The 26848-nt window shown below is 50.9% G+C and overlaps 7 protein-coding genes across 8 annotated transcripts; 3 read left to right on the top strand and 4 right to left on the bottom strand.

The window, feature by feature from the left end:
- Positions 1 to 1032: 1032 nt before the first annotated feature.
- Positions 1033 to 2284, bottom strand: NCU08544 (hypothetical protein; the record flags this gene model as incomplete). Its single annotated transcript, XM_957933.2, has 3 exons — positions 1033 to 1895; positions 1960 to 2124; positions 2195 to 2284. 3 exons carry the CDS (start codon positions 2282 to 2284, stop codon positions 1140 to 1142), a joined length of 1011 nt encoding a protein of 336 aa, XP_963026.1. The 3' UTR covers positions 1033 to 1139.
- A 3429-nt stretch (positions 2285 to 5713) lies between these two features.
- NCU08543 (hypothetical protein) lies at positions 5714 to 8015 on the bottom strand (the record flags this gene model as incomplete). Its single annotated transcript, XM_957932.1, has 3 exons — positions 5714 to 6907; positions 6963 to 7803; positions 7930 to 8015. 3 exons carry the CDS (start codon positions 8013 to 8015, stop codon positions 5714 to 5716), a joined length of 2121 nt encoding a protein of 706 aa, XP_963025.1.
- An 824-nt stretch (positions 8016 to 8839) lies between these two features.
- NCU08542 (hypothetical protein) lies at positions 8840 to 10622 on the bottom strand (the record flags this gene model as incomplete). Its single annotated transcript, XM_957931.3, has 2 exons — positions 8840 to 9793; positions 9918 to 10622. The coding sequence occupies 2 exons, from the start codon at positions 10620 to 10622 to the stop codon at positions 8840 to 8842; spliced, it is 1659 nt and encodes a 552-aa protein (XP_963024.3).
- Positions 10623 to 13526: 2904 nt separating this feature from the next.
- Positions 13527 to 14618, top strand: NCU08541 (hypothetical protein). Its single transcript, XM_957930.3, has 2 exons — positions 13527 to 13686; positions 13744 to 14618. The coding sequence occupies exon 2, from the start codon at positions 13767 to 13769 to the stop codon at positions 14175 to 14177; it is 411 nt and encodes a 136-aa protein (XP_963023.1). The 5' UTR covers positions 13527 to 13686; positions 13744 to 13766; the 3' UTR covers positions 14178 to 14618.
- Positions 14619 to 17218: 2600 nt separating this feature from the next.
- Positions 17219 to 18832, top strand: NCU08539 (hypothetical protein; the record flags this gene model as incomplete). The annotated part of the gene is made up of 2 exons (XM_957928.1): positions 17219 to 18110; positions 18393 to 18832. The coding sequence occupies 2 exons, from the start codon at positions 17219 to 17221 to the stop codon at positions 18830 to 18832; spliced, it is 1332 nt and encodes a 443-aa protein (XP_963021.1).
- Positions 18833 to 19591: 759 nt separating this feature from the next.
- Positions 19592 to 21115, top strand: NCU08538 (hypothetical protein; the record flags this gene model as incomplete). Its single annotated transcript, XM_957927.2, has 2 exons — positions 19592 to 19784; positions 20085 to 21115. 2 exons carry the CDS (start codon positions 19592 to 19594, stop codon positions 21113 to 21115), a joined length of 1224 nt encoding a protein of 407 aa, XP_963020.2.
- A 269-nt stretch (positions 21116 to 21384) lies between these two features.
- NCU08537 lies at positions 21385 to 26080 on the bottom strand (the record flags this gene model as incomplete). 2 transcript variants are annotated; one of them, XM_011395656.1, is made up of 5 exons in its annotated part: positions 25754 to 26080; positions 24919 to 25569; positions 23003 to 24855; positions 21704 to 22675; positions 21385 to 21398 (listed from the first exon to the last, which is right to left on the bottom strand). In XM_011395656.1, exons 2-5 carry the CDS (start codon positions 25485 to 25487, stop codon positions 21385 to 21387), a joined length of 3408 nt encoding a protein of 1135 aa, XP_011393958.1. In that variant the 5' UTR covers positions 25488 to 25569; positions 25754 to 26080. The 2 variants fall into 2 exon arrangements, with proteins under 2 accessions (XP_011393958.1, XP_011393957.1); XM_011395655.1 differs by having other exon boundaries at positions 24919 to 25757; positions 25817 to 26049.
- Positions 26081 to 26848: the final 768 nt, after the last annotated feature.

Genomic DNA, 26848 nt, shown 5'->3' on the forward strand with positions numbered 1-26848 from the left:
GTCGATGTCGATTTGACATGGTGTCGACTGCTACGTGGGATCGAAGGGTCGGTGTTTGGAAGGCCGAGGTACGTAGTAGGTAGTACTGTACTGTATCATGGAACGATGAACATGATGGAATGCAAGGCAGCACAGTGCGATACTACCTTAGCTAGTAATCTCCTTCCACTACTACCTTACCTACTTACCGTCCATTGCTGTACCATTTTACAACGGCACCCAGGAAAGAACATAGGGGAAATCATAGGAAATAATAGACGTCCCGTTGAATGACATTGATGACACATGATGACGAAATCCTGTCTGCAAGCCATAATGGGTAGTTGAACCGGACTCGAAAACTCGCTTCAATTCATTCTCGTTCGTTTTTTTTTTCCTTCTTTTTTTCTTCTCCCGCCTGTTCAGTACCGCAACCCAGCGCTATAACTACTACCATACCCTGCCTGTGCTACTACTACGACATTGTATGCCGAAAAAGCCACGCAGCAGATCCGAAAATACCACCAATCCTTGCTACCTTACCCTACCACCAAGTCACCAACCGGCCCAAATAACCTTTTTCGTTGCTTCTTCCCACTTCCCCTCGGTACCTTATCCTTTCTGCAACCCCAACAATAATACCTAATCCATCAAGCAACCTCCTATCTATCGAGCATTTTCGGTAACGGTACCCCGTACTCCGAAACCCTCCGATGGAAGGGTCCAGTCAAATGCCGAGGCATCCGCGTCTTCCATCTCCCAAAGTTTATGCACCAACATTATCTGGCTCTCCAAAGTTGCAACCCCTTGAAGCGGGCGGGTTTCACCGAAGGGATCGCATTGTTGGACTATGGCTGCAAAGAGATTGGCCCGACTTTGAGTGTCGCTGGTGAAACAACCCCTGAATACCTCTACGCTTTGATGATCCAGAGTATGTGACCTGTTGAGCTCGCGCTTGGTCGGCGGATTGATCGGCGACACTTCAGGCACGCACGGCGGGATTGATAGCCACCTGGCTATGACCGAATGACTTGACTTGTGGAAAGCGGGTGATGGAGAGTCTCGTCGGCTTCATCGTCTTCCTTATTGTCCATGACATCAATCGGGACCACAGGCTCTAGCATCGCAGGGTTGGTTTGCACTTCAGATTGATCGGTCATTCAGCGCTTAATCGGAACTTTGGGCACGGCCGGTTTGGCTGCTACTTGCGACCACGAGAGCGTCCTAATCGGAGTTGGGGTTGGTTTTTCCATCTCGACTGATTTAGAGCCCTGCCCACGGAGGGTCGAGTCGACGGGCGACTTTCGCAACTTGGGTGTCGCGGGTGACACTGCCCTTGGAGATACTTGGCTTGCTGGACGCTGGGCTTGAGGCTGGGACTTCTTCTCCTTCTTGAGCGCGACGGGTGCCTTGGCCGCCGGGACCCCGGGCACGGCCGGCTTGGTCACGGGTGGCGTAACCGATACTCTGGTGAAGGATGGTTTAACCGGCACTTTGGGCACAACTGGCACGACTGGCACGACTGGCACGACTGGCACGGCTGGCCTGATAGCCACCTGTGACCACGAGGGTGTCTTGGCCTGGATGGGCGCAGGGACAACCGCCACGGGACCCAGTCGCTGGTGTGGGATCGGATCGACCCTGGGCAACCTGACCTTCAGTAGCAAGAGCTCGTTGTTCTCGTTGATCGACTCTAGTCCGTGCTGTGGGTGGAATCGGTGAGCGCCGATGATGCGACGCCTTTTGCTCTTTGATAGGGCCTTGGTGTCCTCGTAGACCTGGAAGTCCTTGGGCAAGGGGGTGTAGGTGTACACCCGCTGCTTCTTGTGCTTCCACTCCGTCCTTGCCTTCATTACCTCCCTGGTACTCCAGCTCACGGGTTTCTCGAAGGAGCCGCAGATTGAGAAGGAAGGAGACTATTTGCCGTGTCGAAGTCAGTTGACTGCTACGGAGGTCCTTGACAACAAGATGCTCACTGACCTTGGCGGGTGAATCCCTGATGCCGACATTGTTCCTGCCCTTTCTCTTGCCCTTCTTTCCCTTCTTTCTCACGACAACCGACCAGGGAATCTCGTCGGAATCTGTCGAGGATGACGTCGTAAAGGGCAACGCGGCCTGCTTGGGGGAACTGGGGAGGGTGAATGTCTGTTTTCCTCTTGGGGTTAGTTTCCCTGCACTGCCGACAAACGACGAGGGGTCTGGGATGCTCGCTGACCTCGCCGGACAATATCTCAAGCTCAAGGCGGGCTCTCTGTAGAGTAGCAGCCCAGCGGGCGCTCGGTTGTGATTTCTCGGGAGGCGACATCGTTGGCGAGGATGGTTTTTTTTTTCTTTTTTCTTTTTTTGGATAAAGAAATGGTTCAATGTGTTGGGAAAAGACGGGTTGGTTCCAATGTTCCTGAGGAAGGTAAGTTGTGGTTCAGAAAGGGATGAAGTAGGAAGCTCGAGTGGAGGTTTCGACTTTAAATCGTCGTCGCCAGATCGATTTTATCAGGTTTACTGTCGCCTGCCGGTGAATGGAATAAACGGATAAAACTCCAGGTCGCATATTTGCTCAGCACAGGAAAGTGCAGAATCAAGGTTCTGTTCTCGCCTTCCCCGCTTGAACACTGAACAGGATCGCCTTCCGTAGCGTAGGTCAGAGGGCCCAGCGGTTAGTTGTTTTCGATCTCAGCATGGAAATATGACAGCGGCATGGACATCAACACCGAAGGGCTTCGTTTGGAAGTCCGTCTAATGAATTTTTGCGGAGGTTGAATTGCAGGTAAATAGATGCAACGCTTTCGAGAGCGGAGGGAGGAAAATATGCTATGTCCATTTCAACGCACGCAAGTTTCAGTGATCTAACCAACTGGACGTGCTTATATGTCAGCGCATGTGCTGTAGAAGTAATCGGGCATATGCCTGATGATAAAAAAAACCTTTCTCCATGTTCCGGCCTGGATTTCTCAAGGTTCTGCTGTAGGTGTGTCAGAAAGGAACAATGTCTGCGTCGTTTGGGAAGTCGGATGTGCACGAAGGTATACCATCACCATCATAAATCATGCTGTCCACGGTTTATTTTCCATTGTCTGTTTCCTTAAAGATAGGTACCTCTATCTGCACCTGCTTCTCACCATGTTGTATGCAGAGTTTCGTACGGTTCGCCCATCGTTGTCAACTCATTGATTTTATCCCTGGTTTCTGTGTTAATCCCGTAGGACTCACCATCCGGCACCGGAATCTGCGACGCCCCCGCCGCCTCCCATCGACACAACGGCATTCAGATTCCTGCTCTCACCCCGCCTGGACAACAATCTAGTGTGAGGAGTCTGCTCGTCCCTGCTAGGATTTCGATGCTCCGCGCACGACAGTATCGGAGTCGCCGTCCCAAATCCCTTGCCGTGGAAAAATGCCGGACCCTTGGTCGTGATATTTTCGGCTTCCGCCAACGAATCTTGTTCATTGGAGTTTGGTCGGTGGAGATGCACCGCTTTCGTTGTCCAAAGTGATCTTTAAGTATCGGCACCTCCAGGTGCCTATTTCTTCGGGTTCATGTGCGTAGTTGTTCCATGGCTTCGTGATCGTAGGTGGGAGCCTGTGTATGATGTTGCGCTTGTTGACGCTGAACGTCGCTTTTTTGTTGGGTTTTTAATGGTTGATGGAGCGAGGTTTGAGTGTGTTGACGAGGTTTCTCATGGTGTCTGATCGTCGCAACCGCCCTCAGTGCCCCTGTGCTTATTGTGTGTCTAGTGTAGTGTCGACCGATCCAAATCGCTGTCGATGCGGTTAGAATCCCTCTTATTGCCTCCTTTTTCAAAAAAGCGTTCATTATACGAGAAGTTTACCTTGTTTAGCACATCACTGGCTGCCTTCTAACGATTGCGAGCTTTCACACAATCAGGACAAAAACCGAACTCGATTCCGCTTTTGTTCCTAGGTAAACAAGTGGACTTTCGAGTGATCTTTGTAACTCGGAACCCGTACTTGTTGTGGAATTCCCTGCGGGAGAACGCCCTGCAGATCCACCTCTTGGTTGACCTGTGGCCACAGATGGTGTAGGTTTTCTCGATGGAGAAGCACATCTTGGGTAGGTATAATGTAAAGTGTTCTCTGGGTGTCAAGCGATGCTCTTGCAGTGTGTTGGTTGAAGATTTTCAGCGAAAATCGTTGTTTTGGGACAACGATACCGGTGGTGATGATCGGATGTGGTGGGTTTATAGCAGAAGGATTGAAGTCGGGTCACAGGATATTGCACCTTGGTTCCCTGCGTCATACTCCCATCCCGATCAAAGGCTGGCCTTCACCAGCGAGTGAATTGTCTTGAGCCTCTGTGTATGATTGCAAACGCATTGTTGCCAGTTTGACCCCCCCCTTACGCCCGTTGCGGCCGTTAGTGTTCTGATGTTGATGAACCTTGAGCATCGCCGTCACTTGAGATGATACACCGGCGGCATGTTGAGTCGTTGACCCACGATAGGCGGACGATCAACTGCTAAAGTGAAAGATCTGAGCATGCTGCTGTCATTCGTGGAGCGGGCAGTTGGTCGACCTACTGGGGATTTGTGACAAGCACGGGGTATATATGATTCCAGAATCCAGAGCAACGGAGGCTGCAGTGCTTCATCCCACATCCACCCCCTCCTACCTCCTCCCAAACAACCCCACACATTCCCAATACCTTTCGTCTCTTGATTGCCCTCCCACTGCCTCTCTTCATACATCAACCCAAAGTTGAATTTGACATGCCTTCCCTCCAACCTCTCCTGGCACATTTTGGTGGTGATAGGCTTGAATAGGGAGACATGGGGAAGGAAATGGTATAGATGGTGTAGAAAACTAGGCTTTTAAGCATGGCGGCCTGAAAACATGGGTGAGTCTACCGATCACGTCAGTCGGAGTCACAGATGTATTGGACCTGGAAATGCCATGGATGGGTTCCCAAGTCGAGAAGGAAAAAAATGAATGAGGAAAGCAGCTATGTTGTTTAGGATAGAAAATAGCAAATGTAGATGTAACGGAGATAAAGGTGATATGTCGCGAAATGTTGAGCAGGAGCAAACATTCGTGTTTTTCACGACGGCCATTGTGGACGCACGGGAGGAAGTACGTGCGGTCCATTGAGCAGGATACGGTGGGAATAAGATACAATACTATCAGCAGTTGGGCACGTTTCGGCGAACTTCTGTTAGTGGAGTAACAGAATTTCGAAGCAAGCGATCACATCAAATCACAACCAACACAGCCATGGGCATAACACTGGAGATCTCATTCCGAAACTCATTATCTGTAACCTTTAAAATTCTCATTCTTTCCATCCGGACATGAACCAAGTTCCCGCCAGCTTCGGTCGTGGACCGTTGCCGGATCCGTGCCGCCTGGAGTTCCTTCCTTCTTGGCCCCCCTCGTCATCACCGGCAGGCATTACTGCATCTCATTCCTCCCGCCCAAAGAAGGTACTTTACACAACTTTACACTCTTCCGTTGCCAATCCTCCTTGTTTTTTCCTCTCTCTCCATCTCCAAACTGCTAACATTTGCCCATTTCCAGACAAGCAAATCCTCCCAACGCGGCTGTCCACGACTCGCGCGACCGACTTCATGGCCACTCAACGACCGAAACGTCGAACCACGACTCCCTAGACCACCACCGACCGGGATTCCACACCATTACCGATTCCTGTTTCTTCTCCAGCTTTGTCCCTGTCCGCCGCGCTTCGTCTTCCACACATCGTCTTCCACACATCGATCGTTTTCTACCGCTCATGACACTCTCCATCGTCCACGTGCGCTACCATGCTGCAGCGATCAATTTCCTCTTGACTGGACCAGATACAATCGTTGCAGTCGCAGAGTGGCGGGCAAGAAGACAGCCCAGAAGTACAGAGCTTCAGTACGTCGTGCCACAGCTGCGCTTGGATGGAGAGTGTAGATTCAGCTGGGACTGAGTCGTTGCTTGGAAGATCGGAGGCAGTGATGGCTGCGCTCTTCATCTTGCGGCTAGCACTGTCGCTGCCGACGCTGGGATGGCTTTGTGCCGTTTGATAGGATAAGGAGCTGGAAGAGCTGCTCATGGTCGAACCACCACCATCAGGAGACTTCAAGCTGGACTGGAACCGGGAAGCAGCCACGCCACTAACAGCACGAAGGGGGGTATATCGGCTCTGCTGAGTGTTTGTTACATGATACGACGGTGTAGAAGATACCGGTATCCTAGACATGTACTTGGCTTGATTACGACCAGCGGAAGCACTTTCGGAGCGCGAGACGGGGATCCTGGAAATGCTGTTTTGGGCAGTCTCCATCACGGGTCTATTGACCGTGTACCGCGCCAACTCCGCCACCTTGGAAGTCTTGCACACCTCCGCGCGGTGAGCTGCAGCAGAGGGACCACAAGGGATCTTCACATCCTCTGCACCATCAACGATGGCACCACAGCTGCTACTGCTACTTATTCCAGCCCAAAATTTCTTGGCGGCATGGAAGGAGGAGCTTGATGCCGAGCCGGGGCCCGGGATCTTGGAAACAATAGTCTTGGATGAACTACTGGAAGTACGATCGACAGTCACATCAGCTGGGCTTGGCTTGGTGGGAGACAAGGACTTCAGAGGAGAAGAGTGGCGATTCTTGCTATCGTCATCGCTGACTTCACTCCAGAAACTCTTCGCAGTGTGGAAGGAAGATGTCGAGGAGGAGGAGGAGGAGAGCGATGGTGTGTTGCTCTCGGTCTTGCCCGCGGCGGAAGCGGGCTTGGTCTCGGACTGGGGTGGGCGGACGGTACCTCGACGCTTGGGCCTTTCCTTCAAAAAGGTGGTTGCAGGCTGAGAGGAGGAAAGTTTCTCTTGGACGGTCGAGGGGGCATGTTTCTGGCGGGAGAGGCGACGACCTGGACTGAGGGTAGTGACCTCGGGTTGGCCCTGGAAGGAAAAACTCCTGGTTGGTGGTTTGGCCTGATATCTAAAAGTCAGCGTGGTCAATCATCTTCGTTGATCAGTGTTATCTTACCTGGAATCCTCGAGCGGAAACAGAAGGGGGAATGGTGTTTGCGGTACGGCGCGTTGACGACTTGAGGGGCGAAATTCGCAATGGCGCCGGCATTGCCTGTGGGATGAGGGGACTTAAGGGGCGTTGAGGAGACTGGCCAGCTTGAGGCGCTAGTACCAACTCGATGGTGAAGCTCGGGGTTTGGCGACGGTCGGAACAGGATGGCTGGGTGATTTGAGCACCTGAACCGCGGCGCTTAGGTCGTGGTATGCTTGAGGGTTTGTAACGGCGGATAGTACAAGGCTGGCCTTCCTCCGGACACTTCTCCTCGTCGCTCTTCGGTTTCTCCAAGTCCCTCCTCTTTTCTTCCGATCTGATCCTTTCCGGAGTCGGCTGTTCAAGAGGATCTGCCCATCGTACCGTCTTCTTCGTTATGCGCCGCGCCGAAGCACGAGGATGTGGTGTTGTCCGGGGAGGGGGAGGGGATCTGATCCTCCTTCTCAGGTCGTCGATCAAGGGGCTGTCGCCCTTTGGGTAGGCTTCGGCGACATCATCTTGGCGGTGGTGCTCGATCTGGTGCGGAGTCGGACGTCTGTACCGAGATCCGGGGTATGCATGTGACCCTTCCGTTGTGCCGTCTCTTTTCTTCGAGGTGTTCGGCTGAGGCAGGGGTTGACCTTCCCGACGTGCGGTTCGCAGTTCGTGGAAGCGATCTGGCTTCTTGTCCGAGGTGTCCGATCGGTGCAGGGGCTGAACACCCTCCTTGCGCGCTGTGCGCAGCTCGTCAAAGTGATTGGAGGTAGACATCTGGTACTTCTTAGCATCTCGTGGACTTAACACTATCTTGATGCTGAGAAGACGGCTACCTTGTTATGGTGTAGTAATGTTGCGATGTTGTGGTCGTGGCTGAGCAAGGCGCGTTCGATCATTTGTCGGATTGCGATGACGATGATGCAAAAAGAGAACAATCACCGTCCCTCACACCTACGAATCAATGGGATATATCCCATGGCCAAGGTTGACTGTCACCACCGTTGACCGTGGTCGCCTCCTCTGAACAACGTTCGTCTCCATGGCGACTGGTGGTTTTGTTTGCCTAGAATGGTGAACAGCTCTGAACAGCAACACGGTTCATGAACATCAGAGTTCGCGGACAACAGTGACCGTCGACTCCCACCACTGTTGAAGGACAGAAATTATCGCAAACATGAAGGTGTTACTAATATCTCCGAGTGGTAAAAGAACAGGAAAGATCAGAACAATGCTCAAAAAGTGTTCAATAAACCTGTTATACAGTCGCGAAATAGGCACGGGAGAAGACACTCGTTGAGAGAAAGACTTCGGCTTAACTTGTGACGGATGTAAAAGATAAAGATGTCCTGTTCGATTCATATATCCCAGCTTCGAGTCCATTGATGCTCGTCTCCTTTTTCCGGGCAGTGAAACTGGTTGTCGCAACGGCATGGATGGTTGGACAGCTAAAGTGAGTAAGATGTATACCTAACTTGCGTGCTGCCTTTTTCTGTGACTTCCTGTTAGTGAGGTAACAGTCCGTTAAGGGCACGCGATTGGATCACCCTCAACCAAGACCGACATCATCACTGTCATCACTACGCCCGTGAGATCACATTCGAAAATTTACACAGAGTAAGAGGAGGCTACCCCAAGCATCGTCATTCGAAACTACATCAAAGACTACAAATTCCTCCCGGCCTAAAAACGGCTTCATCTATAGAAGAGGTATGTACAGCGGCCGGAGCCTGTGTGACCCTGCGCTAACACTGGCAGGCATTCTGCGCATCTCATATCCCCTTCTGGCTCTCGACCTGCTCGCGAGGTATTTCCCTTTCTTCCTTTACCATCTCCTGTGCTCGAATCTTTCGAGGTGCCAATTCCGCCTACACCCTCCTCGCCCTACAATATCCTTCTCCGGCCCTAGCGACCGTGCTGCAGCCCGCAACATTCCTCTCCTCGCCCCAGACGCAATCGTCGCAGTCACAGTATCGCTCTTCTGGTGAGACTGAAGAGGCATCGGAGCGGCAGAAGTTCGTGATCGTGTTCCAGAGCTCGGATTGCAGGGATGGGATGTATTCGGCCACCATAGAGGTAGAGCTGGCGGCCATTGAGCTTGGGGTATCGGTATCGGTGTCGCTAGCATTGGTGTTGCTGAGGTGGCTTTTTGCGGTGATGAAGCTTGAGGGGCTGCTTGCTGTAGAACCAGTGGCAGTGTTTTTGGAATGGTTGTGGAACCGGGACAGGGAGTTCGAGGATAACGCCTTGCTGTTTATCTTGCCATTCTCACCAGAGACAGTCTTGTCGTCATTCTTCGCTGGGCGATACGACGGCGACGATGACGATGACGACGTCATTGAGGTCTTGGGCAAACCATCGCGGTTGCGAGACAAAGCCGCCGGCTTAGGAGTCTTGGAACTGTCGCCGGACACGACAGCGATACAACTACTAGAGGCGTAAAGGTCACCCCAAAAAGATTTGGCCGAATGGAATGATGAGAAAGAAGCGGACGGTGGCAGCGGCGACTTGGGCGGAGAAGCAGTCGGTTTGATCTCTCTGGTGTGAACAGGAGAGGCCGAGGAACATTTCTTGATATTGCCGCTATCTTCATTGCACGTCGGTCGGCGCTCGGTCTTGACCGTCGGAGGGAGTATGGTGCCGTTGCCCTTCGGTTTCGTCTGCAGGTATGAGGTTGATGAAGGCGGCGAGAAACTGTCCTTGGTCAGGCTAGTGTGACGGCTCTTGAGGGCTGAGTGGGAGGCGCCGGTAAAAATCTCGGGCTGCTCGTCGAACAAAAAGTCCCTTGCTGCTGTGGGGACGTGACTCTCTGATGTCTTTTTCTGGTCAGCGTGGTCCGTCACAAGGAATTTTGCAATATCTTACCGTAGCTGAAGGTGCTGAAGCGGAGGAGGAAAAGGTCGGGATTCGGCTCCGGCGCTGGGAGAGGCGCAACGAGGCCGGGACGGCTTGGGGGATGAGAGGGCTTGGTGGGCGCTCTGGAGCGATGATCGGCCTTGATGTTGTGTTCGACCTCGAGACGGCGAACTTCGGTCTTGTGCTTGGGACGGAGGAGCGTCTGTCAGTATTGCGGCGCAAAGTACAGAACTGAACATCTTTCGGGGTCTCTGCCACCCTGATATGGTGCGCAGCATGAGCTTCTGAAGATTCTCCAGCCCGATCTTTCTCTTTCCCCATCGCCTTTTCTTCCCTCTTCTGGCTCTCTGGCTCTCTCTTCATGGCCGACTTCCTGTTGGGCGGCGCGGTTGCTGTCTCGCCTTTCTGTACAGGGGACTGCGGCTCCAATGGACCTGTGAAGCGGACTGTCATGTTGATTTTTGTCTTCTGAGACTTGTGTGCATGTGCATGTGGATGAGGAGTTGGGGCTCGGCTCCGGGTTGGCGTGAATGTTGACGACCGAGACCTGCCTCTCGGCGCGTCGTCGGAAGACTTCAAGTCATTTCCGGCTCCGGAGTCTCCCTCATGTCGATAATGCTCAACTGAGCATGGGGTCGGACGGCGGTACCGAGATTGATTGGCTTGCGGCTTCTTTCCTTTTCTAGCTGTATGATTTGTCTTCTCGGCACCATCACGGTGAAGCTGGACCTCCAAGCTTGCCCCGTCGATGTCGACGTCAAGCTCGCTGAGGTGACAATTGGGCAACTTGTACATCTTGTATGACGATCAAGTTTGGAATCGATATGCTTGTTGATATCAGATGTTTTTTGGCGTTGCAGTGCTTTGAGCGTCGGCTGTTGAAAGTTGCGTGGGATAAGTTGGGTCCTCACTGTTGTGATGATGATGCAAGAAGAGGACCATCACCATTCCTCTCCCAAACAAGATCCATGGGATATACCCCATGGTCAAGGCCGGTCGACAGTCGCAGTGAGCTGTCGCCATGGTGACCGGTGTTGCTATCTGCTTCATGACCTGTCTCTCTGCCGAACGTCAGCACTGTTCATGAACATAACTCTTAAGGCAGCAAGGCCGAATATGGGGGTAGTATGTTCAACACCGGTCTCCTTTAAGGGTCAGGGGTGAAACACATTGGACCATCAAGTTAGGAAGCAAGAGTAACACTGGAAATTTCGATATTACACTTGGTACACGGAATTCCGAAGAGACTCAATAGAAACCAACACTATGCAAGATATATGTTGATGAACTCACCCGAGACACTCGGCGATAGAAATGCGTCAGCTTCCAAGTGATATATACAGATGATACCGAATGGGCTTTGAGATCCATGTACTACAGGCTAGCCCATCTTCAATCTCGTAGTCCAATCCTAGGAAGTAAAACGGGTGTCGCTGATGGTATTGCCAATCGAGAGTATACGGCGGTCACTCAACATGGGCCGAGATGCGACCCTATCGCAGACGCTACAGTTTTCAGCATTGCTATGTTAGTGGAGTAACTTTCTTGAATCGGACCGTTCCCGTGACATCGCTTGATGTTAATCATCCGAGTTCGTCGTCCTCGTACATTTTCCTTGCACGAAGTAATAAGAATAATACCAATGAGCAATATGTTTACTTTTTTTGGCCATGCTTGGTCGTGCCTGGTAGAAATTCAGGGCTTCCAAGTTCAATGACTGTAAGAACGGAATGGGATTATGCGATATCGCAGATGGGCCCAATTTTGCCACCAGAGTGTTAGTGTGATAACATGCTGGACATCGCCGCTATCGCAGTCCGCCTTCCGTCGCCGAAAACCGAACAATGCCATCGCTGGTACGTCAGGAGCAGATATCTCATGCATGCCCGGTCACCGTGAGTCAAGCTTCAGTCGCTTCTATTCAATTCATTTGACCATGATCTCGCTCTATCATTCCTACCCCACGGTTCACTTTCGCGACGGGAATTTACAGGTAGGTACGTGTTTTCCTCCATTGGTAAAGCCCCTTTACCCTTCATTCCCAACCCACTTTGCCCCAGACCCCAAAACTTCCGATGATCCTATCCTGTGTCACTACAGGTCCAGTCATTCTACCAGGCAATCCCACGAATCTTGCCGAGTTTTCTTTGGCTCCGAAATCCCGTCTCCCACTGCTTTCCTTTGTTAACCCTTTTGCAGGTACTGCAGCTGATTGATCCCCGCACTACATGTATTGCTTCATTGGGTCGTACTCCCCTTTCCACACGGGCGAACCGGTTGTTGGCTGAGAAGGGTTCAGTTTCGGCGTCTGAGGTGGCAAAGTGTTTGTCTTTGTGATGGGAGCGACATCGCGGCGACCGTCATGGACGAGCCCTGGGCGCTTGTCTCCTGGCGGAGGTAGAGACGCATTTTGCTGGGTTTCCGACGACTGCCTCTCCCGGTGATCCTTTGCCTCTTCCCTTTACTTTACTTTTCCACGGCTAGGTCCGATTGTCCCTTCTTTGAATTCATCCCCTTCTTCATCCCTTTGATGGGATTTGCACTCCGTTATCCATCGACCTTTTCATCTTTGTTGTTGTCATTTATATAATTCGTTTTGTCGTCAGCTGTGTTGTCCGAGGTGTCGTCCGAGGTGTTGTCCGATGTGACATCCTTCGTCGAGGTGTTGTTCTTCCGCGCTGCTTTCTCCTCTACCTTCTTCCTGCGCTCCCTCCCTCCTCGGCCGTCTCTCCTGTCTAGCTCGCTATTTGGCTTTCTCAACTCGCTTCGCCTCCTTTAAACTCTGCAAGATTGGGTTGCTTCGTAATTCTCCTCCTCTGTGTTCATGCCCACGCTGGCAGCACAGAGATAGTCGTGATAGCGCTCACGGCATGCTGGACAGAAGCCGAATTGGATCTCGGTTAGGGTCATCAACGGCTGACCGCAGGTCGTCTGGGCTCTTACGGAACGGGAGCTTTGGATTAGGATGTCGGTGTAGTCGCAGAACATGTCGCTCCTCTTTCGTTGTTGAATTCCCCAATCGCCGACATTTTCCTAGCGTCACCAGGCAACTGTCTTTTCCCCATTGAAACAGCATGGAAAAAGTAGCAAGCTAGCTACAGTATTTTGCTTGGCGAGTTGCGTTATTGATGATTTGGGTCGTAATATGATGCTTGGCGGGCAGGTTGAGTTTGGGTTCCTACACGACTTGACACCGTAGCACCTGCACCCATGTGGATGCTATCTCACCACACATTTTATTCTCTGCCCGGGGCACAGTGTGTACTAAAGACAACAACACCCGAGGTTCAGGTTGGCGAACATCCAGTTCGTGGAGATACGGTTATTCTCAGCACATGCTTCCCTATAGGTTTACCCGCGACAAGAAATAGGCATAACCCCGCGCGCCTAATGGACGTTGACCCTTGGAGACATGTTCGGTCAGTTGACCTTGGGTGATATCGCTCCGTCCTTCTGGCCGTCAGCCCGGGGCTTGTGTGGCGCCAAGTGCTTCAGTCATTCGGTTCCAGGCGGCCGGGTCTGTTGTTTGGCTAGGGGCAGATCCGTGCCGCAGATACCCCATGGGGCTGTGTGTTACATAGTCGAAAGGACACCACAAGCGAACCAGCCACCGGTCGAGACTCCCAACTTGTGAAGCTCCTATTTGCCTATTTCACCAGTACTCAGCCCAGCATCACTCCCTCAGGTTGAGTACATTGTGATTCTTTTATAGGTTCGACTTTTCCGGATAAACCTGCCACACCTTTCATCATTTTCCTTCCCAACCCAACGCCGTTTGCTTCACCACCCCCTTCACGATCCGTCAACTTGAGTAAAGACTGCCCTCTTCAGCTGATCTGCAGTCACACACACATCGCCGGTATGTTCGGTAATCCAAATTTTTCACAATAGCTAGAGGTACTAACAACGAAGTAAGATCTTCAGTCATTAGCAATCAAAATGTCCGTCAACCGCACTTGCTCCCACGATGCCCTCCCCGACCTCAAAGCCATCCCCGGTCTACCCATGGACCGTAGCGTTTGGGTAATTCCCAACTGGAATGAATCGTTCGTGGGCATGACGGCATGTTGTGCGCCCAACGAGGTGCATGTTAGTGGCGGGCCAGGATTTGAAGAATGCGTCTTGTGGTGCTTGATTCCCGATTCTGTCCTCAAAGACAAAGATGGGAAGAAGGGCGAGACGGGCGAGGTTCTTTCCGCCATGAGACAATGTGTTATGGAGAAGGGCGGCGTTCAGAGCTTTATTAGTGGCGGGCAAGTAAAGGACAACGCGGCAAGTTCAAACATTGGCAGGACGAAATTGCTCGGGGTAGGAGTCTGGGTATTACTAGCCGTTGGCTTGCTGGCTTGAGGGCTCATTGCAAGTCAATTGATTGGGTTGGGCATGTTCAACGGTCCTCGACATAAGTCGGAGGCGCCCTTTAGCAAGAAATTGGCGGGCCAGATCGCCGCTCGAACAATTCCAGCGTCAGTGAGACACTGGTCCCGGGCTGGTACATCGGCTGGGGGTTGCGGCTGGGATTTAGTCGATAACACTCGATTGAGCTATGTAAATGAGCTGAAGAACTTGGAAGTGCATAGGCAGACCATGCAATAATGATGATTGTAAAGGAAGATGATCACAGTGGTCGAACCAAGCTCGAACCGGACGGCAACGAGGAGTGGTGGCCCAGGAGCGGTAGGACCTGAGTCTTGCTTTAGATGGGGGGAGGAGTGATATTAAGAATACCAGAGATATCTTCCGTACCATAGAGCATGAAAGGATTGATAGAGGAAAGCAAGATTGAACGCCATGGTGTTTGTGATGGCAAACAGCAAATGCAATTGTTGACGACGACGACACTTTTGGGGCATAGAATGAGATGACGCGCTATCTGGATAACTCCCAAGTATGGTGTGACGATGATAGTGCACTAATGCATCCCGTGTTTGAACAATCTCTCAGCCCACTTCGCCCTGGCTTGTTCACAATTCCCACCTCTACCCAGTCAACTGCCATTAGCATTGCCTTTTCAAATGTAGCAACTCCTTCACAAATAGCAACGTCACCGGCGGGTGGACTCATTTTACAGTCCGTCACAATTACTACAGGGCCTCGAAGCGCTAATCAGCTTTTGTTGCAACCGCTAAACTACAGCGCATCGTCCCTTCCCTAACGTGCCCCAGCGTTCATCCGGTCCGTCTCCATTTCCAGGCGCCAGCTTGAGCCCACCAACTTCTCTCGACCTCTTCCATTTTTTCTTCCCTTTCAATTCCTTTTCCTCACATCCATCATCCCAGACTAACAACCAACCCTTTGCAAGATACCTAGAGGTAGATAAACACCTACTCACCCCTCTTCCACTCGCTCGTCTTCGCCCATACACAGCTCGAACATCCACAAAAGCGATACCTGAATCCCGGCCCCGTGTACTTCGACGGCAGACCCAACGAACCGTGCGCGAGGAATTCGTCCCATCGTTCCGAGTAGGCACTCCGCGAGTATTGCGCCTTTGTACTGCTGCTCAAGGAAGACGAGAGTGTTGAAGCACCTTCCTCTGGGATCGTGTCGCTGTCGCTCTGATGGGTTCTAGCGGTAACGAACGACAACGACGACGACGACGACGACGACGACGACGGGGTCGATAACGTATCTGACGGGATACCGCCACTTCCAGACTTGGGCTGGTGCGTCCGTGCTGTGTGGAAGGAAGCTGTTGACGAGGAACCTCGCGGGGCTAGTTGGCTCTCGAAGAATGCGAGTCGCTCCTTGAAGGAGATAGTCTGTGGTGGTAGGACGGGTTTGGGCTGGGCCAATTTCGGGCAGCTGCTGGTGTGAGTCCAGAAAGTCGGCTGCGACTTATGATTGCGTGCTGCCGATGGCCTCTGCTGGCTGTTGAACGTTTAATGGTCCTTCCTTCCATCTACTAATGACCGTCATGAAGGTCGACGGCTAGGTACCCTGACCGGTATTTTCACGGCCAACCCTTTGACCTTTTCTTCGCTTGATTGCGCCGTGAAATCGGAGCAACACTCGGACAGAACAATAGATTTTGAGAACTTTGGTAGGTATATATGGGCGTGATAATTGACCCGAGTCGATGTCACAGTCAGGAAGGGAATAATGTGCCGAATCAAAGATTTATGTATGGTCGACCGTTATCACAATGCCAGGAAACATGCTCTTCTATACTTGACTCCGATGGGGCTACGACAACAAGGACGGTTAGCTCGGTCTGTCGAAATTTACCTCTACTATAATAGCTACCTCTACTTACTACCATGAAACAGCTCGACTACAACTGCCGGCTTTCCCCGGCATCACCAAGTGAATGTGTTTGTTATAGCAATCGTGAACAAGGTAGTGTGAATGCAAGCGACAAAAAGCCGACAAAATGATTGCAGGACAGACAAGAAACCCAAGAAAAAAACAGACAAACTTCCTGATCTATGAAATACCCGTCTTAATAGACTCGGAAAGATCCAACTCCCCCGGCTTGGCATTTTTCGGTACCGTAATAGTGTTGAAGTTCTTCGTCTCAGTAGAGGTAGTAACTTCCGGTGCGGGCGGATGGTGGTGTGCCTGTACCTCGATAATAGAGCACTATCAGTCTAGCACGAAAGGTAGGTGAGATCCTGTTAAGGACACATCTGTTTTATTCTATGCCCCCGGAACATGGAGACGGCAACGGGAAAGAGCTATGTCTCCATTTCTTGCCTTGACATGTTGCTCGCTACCGACGACACTGTGGTAGAAGCAGCGTGTTAGTGCTATCCCACTATCTCGCACACCGGAATTAAATCAGTCTTGCTGATAAGATTCCATCTCAGTCTCGAGCTCCACGCATTAGCGCGGCAAACGACCATCCATACTCGAAGTCCGTAGTCCTTCGGCCTCCAAGCATGATTTATTAGGCATTCTTACAGCCTGCATGCCTCTGCGGCAATGTAGAGGTACTACAATCCAGGAAAATGCAGAAAGATGCGTCTGGGCCACGCAACAGAGAACACATATGACTCAACCATGCTCCATTCGCTCTTATTTAAAGCTATCTTATCCCCCTCCTCGGTTCTTTTCTCTTGATACCCTCCGCTATTGCAGTTCGCGCTCATATCCTACGTCTAGGGAGCTTTTACCATTTCTTCAGGCCATTCTCGACTTATATAAAGTCAACCTCCCTCCCCTCTAGCCATCCTTTACTCTCATTGACCTACCAGCCACTTATCTCCCACGGCAAACGGAAACTATCTTTCACGCACTGCAAGAATCAGTATGTACTACAGTACTACACACCTCCTTTGATAGAAGAATCAAGCTAATACCCAAAGCAGGGTCAGACCATACGACCTAGCACACTGTCAGACACCTCATCCCAGCCAATACCAGCAGAAAACCCGATCCTGCCATCATCAATGACTCCGAAGAGCGTTAAGTCCAACCTTGTGTTCCACGAACCGGTTCGCAAAACATCCGAGCAATTCCTTTCCGAATGCAACATAATAAGGCCTGTACAAATGGATTACACAAGGCGCGAGCTTAATTCGCTTAGCACTTCTGACGCCGAGTTTTGGAGAACTGCGGCCGAGCTCGCGGGCTGCAAAATCAAGGCCCTTGAAGCCGAGACCAAGTACTTGGAGGCACGCCAATTGCTCGATCCTAACGATGATCCGGACGAGGAGGACCGGGTACGGTGGACCGACACCATGACAGGGAGGATGAGCGCCGCTAGCCTTGAGAAGCAGCTTTACCAGATGCAAGCCGACAGGATCGCGCGCGGCGGGGGTGTGCTTTCCAAGGAATTTGTATCCCTGGCGACAAATTACCTCGGGGTTCATGTTACCACAGAAAAGCTGGGAAAAGGCCAACAAATGACCCGAGCAGAACGTGTCAAATTCAGACAGTCCCTTCTCGCCGCATACGATGCCGGAAGAAGCAAGAACGTTAACCTCATCTTCGATCCCGTCACCGGCACGTATCAACAAGCTCGCTTCATGGTCGCGGTACATATTGTACCACGCAAGCTAGGCCACGAAACGCTATCCGCGCTATTCCACGAGGGCACCCCGCCAAACCCCTTCTCCCCTGACAACGGCCTTCTCCTCCCCCGCCCAGTCGCGCAAGCCCTCGACCACGGGGCCCTAGCGATTGTGCCAAATATCGATGACGAGGCGTACGACAGCCCCGAGGCGCTGACGAAGTGGAAAGAGCATGAACCAAAAGAATACAAGTGGATAGTCATCGACGAACAGGCGGAACATTATCTGGATGCGCCCACCTTCGTACCGAGGTCCCAGCCTGGTAGAGGTAACAATCAAACGGAATGGAGGACAGTCCGAGAACTGGACGGGAAGCAATTGCACTTCCGGCCGGGTGGTGCGAATCATCGTCCAAGCTCGCGGTTGCTCTTCTTTGCTTTTATACTTTCTGTGCTCAGGGCGGGGTGGCGGCGGTCATGTCAAAGTGGTAGTAGCCGGGCGGAACAACTTGGAATAATAGGAATCCTCCACAGGTTTATGCCAAAGACCCTTTGGACTAGGGAATTACAGTTCTTGTATCTGCATCAGGCACTGTTTGTGGTTTTATTAGGAAGAGAACTCACCACCCCCGGCGGCAAGGACGATCTCAACATGTTCAATATGAATACTCCATCGTGGTTCACGCTCGTTATCGACATTGGAAAAACTCAAGAAATGGTAGAGATTGCTTTGCTGGCGCTTACTAGAGCGATTGAGATTCGGCAGACAAGATTGGAAGAAGAAGCGTCGGAAGAAGTAGGAGAGGAAGAGCTGAGAGATGAAGAAGACGAATTCGATTGGAACAGTCGTCGTTTACCCTACTGGGAGTTTAGTAATGACGAGATGGTGGAGAGGATGATGGAGAAGGTGATGGAGAAGGTGATGGGGGGAGAAGAACGAGTAGATGATGATGACGATGAGGACGAGGAGGAAGAGGGGAGCGATGATAGCCTTAGTTCTTGGGACTTCTTGTCTGAAGAGGATGATTTGATGAGAAATGTTAGAGGATGAACTGGCTGCAGGTTTGTAGACTCAAGAGACAGGATCGACTTGTTGGTCTTGACTGGCAGGAGGAGTCAAGTCGAGTAGAGGTAGGTACCTAGGTACCTCTACTTTGAAATGCCCCAATTGCAAAAACGAGCTTTTCTTTCCTCTTACCCCCTTCCTTCCCATTCTCTACCTAGAAGGTACCTACCTCATGTTCATTTCGGACTGGCTCAACCTGCGGCACTTAAGGCAGGTAGTATAGGCCTCCTATCCAGATACACTCCTTCCTTTACCAAATTTAGCATTACCAGCATAAGGTACCTCTAGGTAGCTTCCCAGAATGAAGCGATTACCATCCATCTACTCGTCAGCACTTGAACTCCCTGTGATTCCATGCCAAGTCCTACTGAGTATATCTTGTCCCCCTCCCATAATCAATTTTACACTTTCTCTTCTCCTCCCTTAGAGCACACATTTCCCCCTTGTTGAAGCCATCACCAATTCTTGGCATTCTCTTGGCACAATCGGATACGATCCACGCATGGCTGTCCTGTATCCTATAGAAGTTGGACTTTATCCTCCTTCTCACCTTATATTTCCTTCTCTTCAATCAATCAAGACTTTCACCATCAAAATGTCGTTCACCGTGATCACTCCCTTCCGTATGGTTTAACACCCCTTCCCCTATTTACGCCTTGTTTCTACACACTCTGAATCCCGACTATTGACTTCGGCGAGAACCACATCCACCTCTACCACTCATTCTTGATACGGACAACAACAATGTCGTCAAACTCGAAGCCGGAAGGCCACCCTGCGCAGGCATCCAGAAAGCGACCCCTTACACGTTCAGAAGAGGAGAATGCGGAGAAAAAGGAGCTCGAGATGACGAAGGCATACATACCTCTGCGAGAATGTGGAGGAGGTCGCAAAGTCCGGTTACCTGTCGAAGAGCGGCAAAAACGAAATCCAAAGTGTACAAAACCGCTATTGGTTCCGTCAAAAGGGGGATGTCCTCTCCTACTACCTGGATCCCAAGGATCACTAGAGGTACTTTCCCGCGGGATGCGCTTCTCTCGACGTCCTTCAATCAACATTATTGGAAGTTTGGAACTCGGCGGTCAATGGATGTGTTGGATGCGATGAAGTTCAACGCTGCCCAATCCGAGACTCGTGCACTACGCGATGGCGTTGCAGCCCAACAAAGAGAATAGGTATGTTGTCATGGTGGCGAACTGAAGAAGCAGCGACAATTCTGGCTAACAAAATGCGGGAGGTAACCTCGGTCCTCAATCAGAAAAAGATCTCTACAAGCAGCAGGAGAAGCGGATCGAAAAGGCCGGACCGATTCGACGATGCTTTAGGGCCTTGTTCAACACTAGTTATATCGGTATTAACGCTGGCAAGACTGGTGAGGGTAAGAAGGCAAGAAGCGAACAGAATAACTTTAGAAAGGCGCTCATTAAGGCCTACGACGCGGGTCGACCTCGGCCGGGGAAGAAATTGGTACACGACGTGTTGTTTGACGTCGCAACAGGGCTGTATCAACCCGTAGGCCTTATGGTTGCGGCACATCTAGTGCCACGTTCTCTCGGCACTGATATTATGGTTACATTGTTTGGTAAGGAAGCCGAAGCTGAGATGTACTCCCCTCGCAATGGCCTTCTCCTCCACAAAAATGTCGAAAAAGCCCTCGACCTCGGCCTCATCGCAATTGTCCCGGATCTCGCCGAAGATGCAAAGGAGGAAGAGTGGGAGAAGTGGGAATCCAGCCGCCCACGCGGATACAAGTGGAAGGTCATGGACAATGACGCGAAGCTTTTGGAGGAGAACTGCTGGGTCAAGCCCGACCACCCAGAGTCCATTATCATGGTCAGAGAACTCGACGGCAAGCCGCTCCAGTTCCGTGAAACTTCCGACCACCGCCCGAGGGCTCGGTATCTCTATTTCCTTTTTGTCTCAGCCCTTCTGAAAAAAGCCTGGGATCACAAAAATAGGAGAAAGCCTGAGGCAGTCCAGAAGGACCAGATTGGCAAGAGAATGTGGGCTACCAAGGGCCGGTATCTCCATCGCGCCATGTTAGTGGCCATGTCGCAAGAAGCAGGCCACCATCTAGATGAGGATTGGGACCGCCCACCACACCCGGGCTCTGATGAGGAGGAGCTCCAGCCTGATGCAGAGGGAGCGATTGGCTTGATAGCCATAGCAAAGTACATCGCTACTTCGCAGGACACACGGGCGGAGGAAGAGGACAGCTCAGATGGAGAATGCGAGACGCAACCGAGTGAGGTGGAAGACGAGAATTGAGAAGAATCCGCACCATGCTACCTAGTAACTGGATGAGTATATGTATCCATCCATATCGCTCGTTATGTTATTTGTCTTTCATCGCTGCCTGTCTAGGTTTTTTTTGTTTCTGTTGCGTTAGTCGAAGGAGATTACCTTAGAGGTAGCAAAAGGTGAAGACCCCCATAATAACCTTCTAGAAGGTCACTATAAGGGTCATTAGGTACTCATAGTCGGGATTTGCCGCATCGGGAAAAGAGTCTTTGTGTTTAAGGGCAAACTCATAATCGTCAAACTTCTCGCACTAGGGTTAAAAAAATTGTTAGCTACCTACGCTAGGTACCTACTCTTCATCTCCCCAAGCTTCATGCTGCCTTTTCAGGATCTTGCCTTCCACCACTGCTACCAACAAACATAGGCCCGACCGCCTTAGTCTTGAAGTAGCTCGGAAAGTGTGGCTACATTATGGGAGGGAATCTCCCCATTCCGATCCATCTCGATCAAAAGATATCCTAATTGTTTGGCCAGGATTTCTTCTTTTTAATTCATCCATGAACCACTTTCTACAGTCTTCCCCATCAGCGAGATGTGAGCTCAGAAAAAACTTACTAAGAAGCTCGTCAATGATAGGTCCCGCCACATCCTGCTTGAACATTCTGTTATAAAGATCGCCAGTCTCACTCCAGTTGAATGGAAAGGCTCGATGATCGGCGAGCCATTTGTGAGCATCCGCGGAAGTCATCGATGTTTCGGCCTGCAGGATTGTATCGAGTTGAACGGCGAGTTCTTGCCATAGCAGCGTTCCGTTCTTATTCTCGAGTAACGAGCAGATCGCTTCCGATTGGGAGCCACTTGGTGAAACGCTAACATTGTCGATGCCACTGCTCTGATGCCTCCTTGTAACGAGGATTACTTTCCTATACACAGGATGGCGTTCAAGGTTTGCACGAGCGTCATCGTAATCACGAGCGCGACCATATCCTTTCGCCTGGTTCGTCATGCGAGTCTTGCCATCATCTGCAGGAGTTGAATGTGCTTTAATAACACATTGTGCAAATCGGATCAGTTGAGCAATGTTGCACTCAATGACGATCTCATCTACGTCGGCATTGCTGTTGACATCATCGTAGTCTGGACATCCCCATACAGTGGCCCCAAAGGAAGAATGGCGGGAAAGTCGAACAACGAAATTGATTCGTGAATCGAGGAGGACAGTCTTGCTCCTCATGATTTTCCAGATAAGTTTCTCAAGAGCAGCGTGGTCATAGAGGTAGATTGCGCTGTTTTGAATACCATTGCTTTCCCAGCCAGCTGCGCAGAAGCGCTCTGTGTCGTTTGGCCTTTTGTTCGAGTGTTGGATGCCAGACGCTGTACATTCGTACAGGATTTTCACCAGCATGATCGTGAGCCTGTCAGGGTCTTCAGGTTGAAGACTCCAGGGCTCCCATTTATTGGAAGCACCGTAACGTGCCTCCCGAAAAATGAGTTGGTAGACGATGTCGAAAGTGATAGGAATCGTCCGCCTCATAGAGAACCACCACAGATTCAGGCTTTGCACACTTGCCGCATCTAACTCGATGCCTTTGACTCTCAAGATTCCACACAAATGTTCAGTCAATAGACCCGAATCGAATAATGAGCCCGTTAGAAAAGCTCGAGCTTCTATGAAAAGAAACGAGGTGAATTCAAGGTAATCAAGTACGATGAAGTCGTCACGATCAGCAAGTAGTTGGGCAGGAATATGAATCGGCCAGGCTAATCGGTCGACATGGGCTCCAGAAAAGCCGTCTAAGCGAAGCAAGCGAAGATTCAGCTCTTGTGCTCTCCGAATAGCCTTGAACTCAGCAAAGCGTGGGTATCCTTGGAAATATTGCCAAGTGAAAAGCAAAAGATTGGTAATAAACTCACTCCAAGTCCCGCCGCCAGTGCTCTGACGCAGGTCAAGGATGGAGTTGTGAAGAATGGCGGTGATGACTCGGTACCGGTCCAGTAACCGACTAGGCATTTCGTCGATGAGTCTTAAGAGTTCAGACTGCTCAGTTTCGAAGAAACAATTGGTTGCCTTCTTCAATGTGTGCACACGCTCTTCCACAAAGTGAAAGTTCCACGTCCCGTACACCAAATACCGTGAGATCAAGGACTGGACGAGTTTGGTATGGAGTTGATGATTTGTCAAAGGACAGCTCCCCATTATCGTTCTGCCGAGCGGTTTGTCAAGTAAAAAGTCCCTGGCTGTTCGGTGAATGAAAACAACCTGGGTGCAAAACACGGTCTCCCAGAGGTTGATCAGGTCACGCGCTGGAGGTAGCACCTGTTCCTTGCTGCCCTTATCAGGAGAGAAAAAGACGGATAAAGGCATAAGGAGACCTCTGAACCAAGACGAAGGCTCAACTAGATTAGGAGCCCACTCGTCGGGTGCTTCCGTGTCGCGAATCTCCAGAAGACCGCCGCAGCACAACTGAATCCGCTGGCGGGTGTTGTTGATTGCGGTGAGCAATTCCCCCAATACCAGAGTTCCTTTGTCAATGAGAAAATCTCGGCGTAAGCTGTCCATGGACGCAACCGCTATGTTGAATAATGAGGGATTGGAATCAAGAGACTCGCGCCACTCAGGGTTGAAGGTGAAACCTGAGTTTGTGAATGTTCGCCTGTGCATCGCAAGGCTGTCGGCAGAAGGTAGCTCATTCCATTGCATCACGAGTTGAAAGTATTGTGCCGCCTCCTCACGGTAATCATCCTCGTTGTCGCCGTGCCTTTTCCACGTTTCCTTGTACAGATTCTCAACACCCTGCGGCAGCTTCTCGATTCGCCTTAAAACCTCGTCCAAAGTGCCGATGGTCTCTCGTCCGTTATGGATTCTGCGTAGGACAAGGTGAACCCAAAGAAAGACGCCTTCTGACCGGTCGATGACCAGGTTTATGATCTTCTCACGAATTGCTTCCTTGTCGCTTGTCTGAACTCCTGTATCAAAAAGCGAGAAGTCTTCGAGGAAGTCTCTGACTGTAGCAGAAATATCATCTCTGTTTAGATCCTCCAGCCGCAGTTTGGGTAAGACTCTTTTTAGTATTACCTCGAGTTGGACTTCTGGGCGGCTGGCAACACAAAGCTTGATCTCAGGCTCTGCTTGCAGTAGATCTTTCAAAACCCGATGAAATTCCACCCTGTCGTCGCTGTCAATCTCGTCAAGTCCATCAAGGAATACGCAAACTCGTTTGTTGAGAATGTGGAGCGCCTTTGAGAGCACTTGTCTAAGCTCCGCCGTAGACCACTCATCGGCCCGGGACTGTCGCGAGCGGTTATCGAGAAACGAGCAGTGAGGGATCAGTTGGTCGACGAGCCCCTGTTCTTCCTTGAGCAGTTGGTATACCAAAGAACATAGAAGCTTGTGCAGACTCCTTTGATCTTTTGTCCCGGAAATCCACAGGAAGTGAGACAGGATGATGGGATGGCCTGACCAACTTCTGAGTCCTTGTCGAGTCCGCTCGTCTCTAACAAGCAGCTTCATCAAAGTACTTTTGCCTGAGCCAGGCTTGCCCTCGATCCAGTAGATCCTCTCACTTGACCCAAGCCATTCGACAAAGCTGTCCCACTTGCCATGCTTTTTGCTACTGAAGATCCACCCCAAGGTCTTCTCGTGGGATTCGCTGACATGATCTCTTCTCGAGTTCAGATCAGGAAAGGCCAGGCTTTGCAAAATTTCGTCGCGTTTCAATTTTGTTTCAGCTGCCGTCTTGTCTTCTGCGGCAGATCGAGAGTCAGACCTATTGGACAGTCACGTTAGGCTTCCTATTCTCTTGATAATACGTATGTAAGGGGCTGCATACAATAGTTTCTGGAGTATACTAGTTTGAAGTGTGTCTTCGGCCCGCTTCATGTTCCTTTCGAGGTCTTCGAGTTTTGACCTCTTGACCAGTTTTCTCAACGCTCGTACCATTGGATGCTTCTTGGAACGCAACGTCAAAGGGGGCGAAGTTTCATTGTCTTTGATGCTGCTTGAGCTGGCTTCCAACTCCTTGACTCCAAGCGTTTTCTTCAGTCGGAATATGGCGCTGTTCAAGTAATGTCTCAAGCCAGAGTCCACCGTATTGGTTCTCCAGTCAATTCTGTCCAGCTCGTCGAGCATAGCTCGCGCAGCGATCAAGCACTGCTGTGCCGCCTTCTGAAGTTGTTGCTGCTCTTCGGTGCAAACACCGGCTGACTCTGAATCAAGTGTCGATAAGGACTTTTGTAGATTTTGGGACACGTCCAACAGATCCTCTGACTTCTCCTTCAAATCGTGATCGGATGAGCCGGTGTGAGCAATCTCCTGGGTCAAGCTGATGAGTTCGCGAGTGAAGCTAATGATTTGAAGAGTGCCAGTGAAGACACCCAAAATCGTTGCCGGATCCGCCATTGTGCCGTGGGTCGGGGGGAGTCAGCTTGCCGTGTCGTTAATGAGAGTATGAGAGAAGTTGGAACAGAAATCACGGTAAAGTCTTCCTGCCACGGCAGGATGTAAGTAGGCAAGCTTCCGGAAGTTGAAGGTCTTCAGAGATGATCCTCCACCCCCTCGATGCTCGACCTACGTCATTATTGGTTGTTGTGCCTCCCAAGACCCTTTTCAGCTCGCCAACTGTCATCTGCCCATTGGGCAGATCTCCGCCCGCGAATGCAACATACCTATCTGGAGTTGGTCCACTTCAGCCTGGACTCCATAGCAAAACGACGCCCAACTTCACTCACATTGCGAGTATGTAAGATCGGATTCGTCTTGTTCTCTCCGTTCTACGGGCCGCTGTGGGGTTCGGGCTCTTCAGCTTTCTGTCCCGGGGCTGGTTCGTTCATCGTTGATCGGTGGATGATTCAATTGAGCCGGATCTGTGCTGAATCGTTGTCGGAGTGTAGGTACGATACATCCTAGACGATCTAGGCCAGTGGTGAGGTTGCGCTGAACTGAAGAGGACGAGAGAGGTTTCTCCGTCACAGTTTGGAATTTCGTGAAAGTGGTTTGGAAGGGTTGGCCACGACTAGTGTACTATGTATTGCTTTGAAGTCTGGGCTGGCAGCGGGGCATAGATAGGTATCCCATCAATCGTCTTATCGGACGTCTTATCACGCTTATCTGATAAGATTCTGGTGCAGGCCCAGAACCGAAGTCAGACATTGGGACAGCGGGCATGGTTATTAGGGGCACTAGACTGAGCCTCTACCAAGTTCAACATCGATCTTTCATGATATCCATCCTTTGTCCATCTATCCGTTGGATACTCGATCAAATTTTATTGAATATCAGCATGTTGCTGCCTTCATAAACCATTGACGTCTTTTAACCATCACCACTATTTCCACTCAGGTGGCATCGCTGTCAAAGCCTCATGATTAGCGGCACATCTAGTGCCACATTCTCTCGGCACTGACATTATGGTCACATTCCCTTGTTTGGTGAGGAAGCCGAAGCCGAGATGTTCTCCCCTTGCTCGCAATGGCATTTTCCTCCACAAAGACGTCGAAAAAGCCCTCGACCTCGGCATCATTGCAATTGTCCCGGATCTCGCCGAAGCCACCCAACTCCCCAACTACCTACAGTCTGTAATACCGACTTGTCGAGCAAAAAATACCAACCTAGGTACTACTGTCGTGTGTTCGATGATCGAGTTCGGACGAAACGGGTCGAGCAGTCTCAATTAGATGCGCCACTATCTGAATCAACGTAGCAGCCAAGGGCAACACACATTTGAGGGAAGATGGGTGTATTAGATCTTTGCTTGTTACAGC

Source organism: Neurospora crassa, linkage group III, assembly GCF_000182925.2.
Source record: "Neurospora crassa OR74A linkage group III, whole genome shotgun sequence".
Classification (NCBI taxonomy): Eukaryota; Fungi; Ascomycota; class Sordariomycetes; order Sordariales; family Sordariaceae; genus Neurospora; species Neurospora crassa.

Coding starts and splice junctions, on each gene's coding strand:
- NCU08541 (XM_957930.3), top strand. CDS start 13,767: ATGTCCGTCAACCGCACTTGCTCCCACGATGCCCTCCCCGACCTCAAA.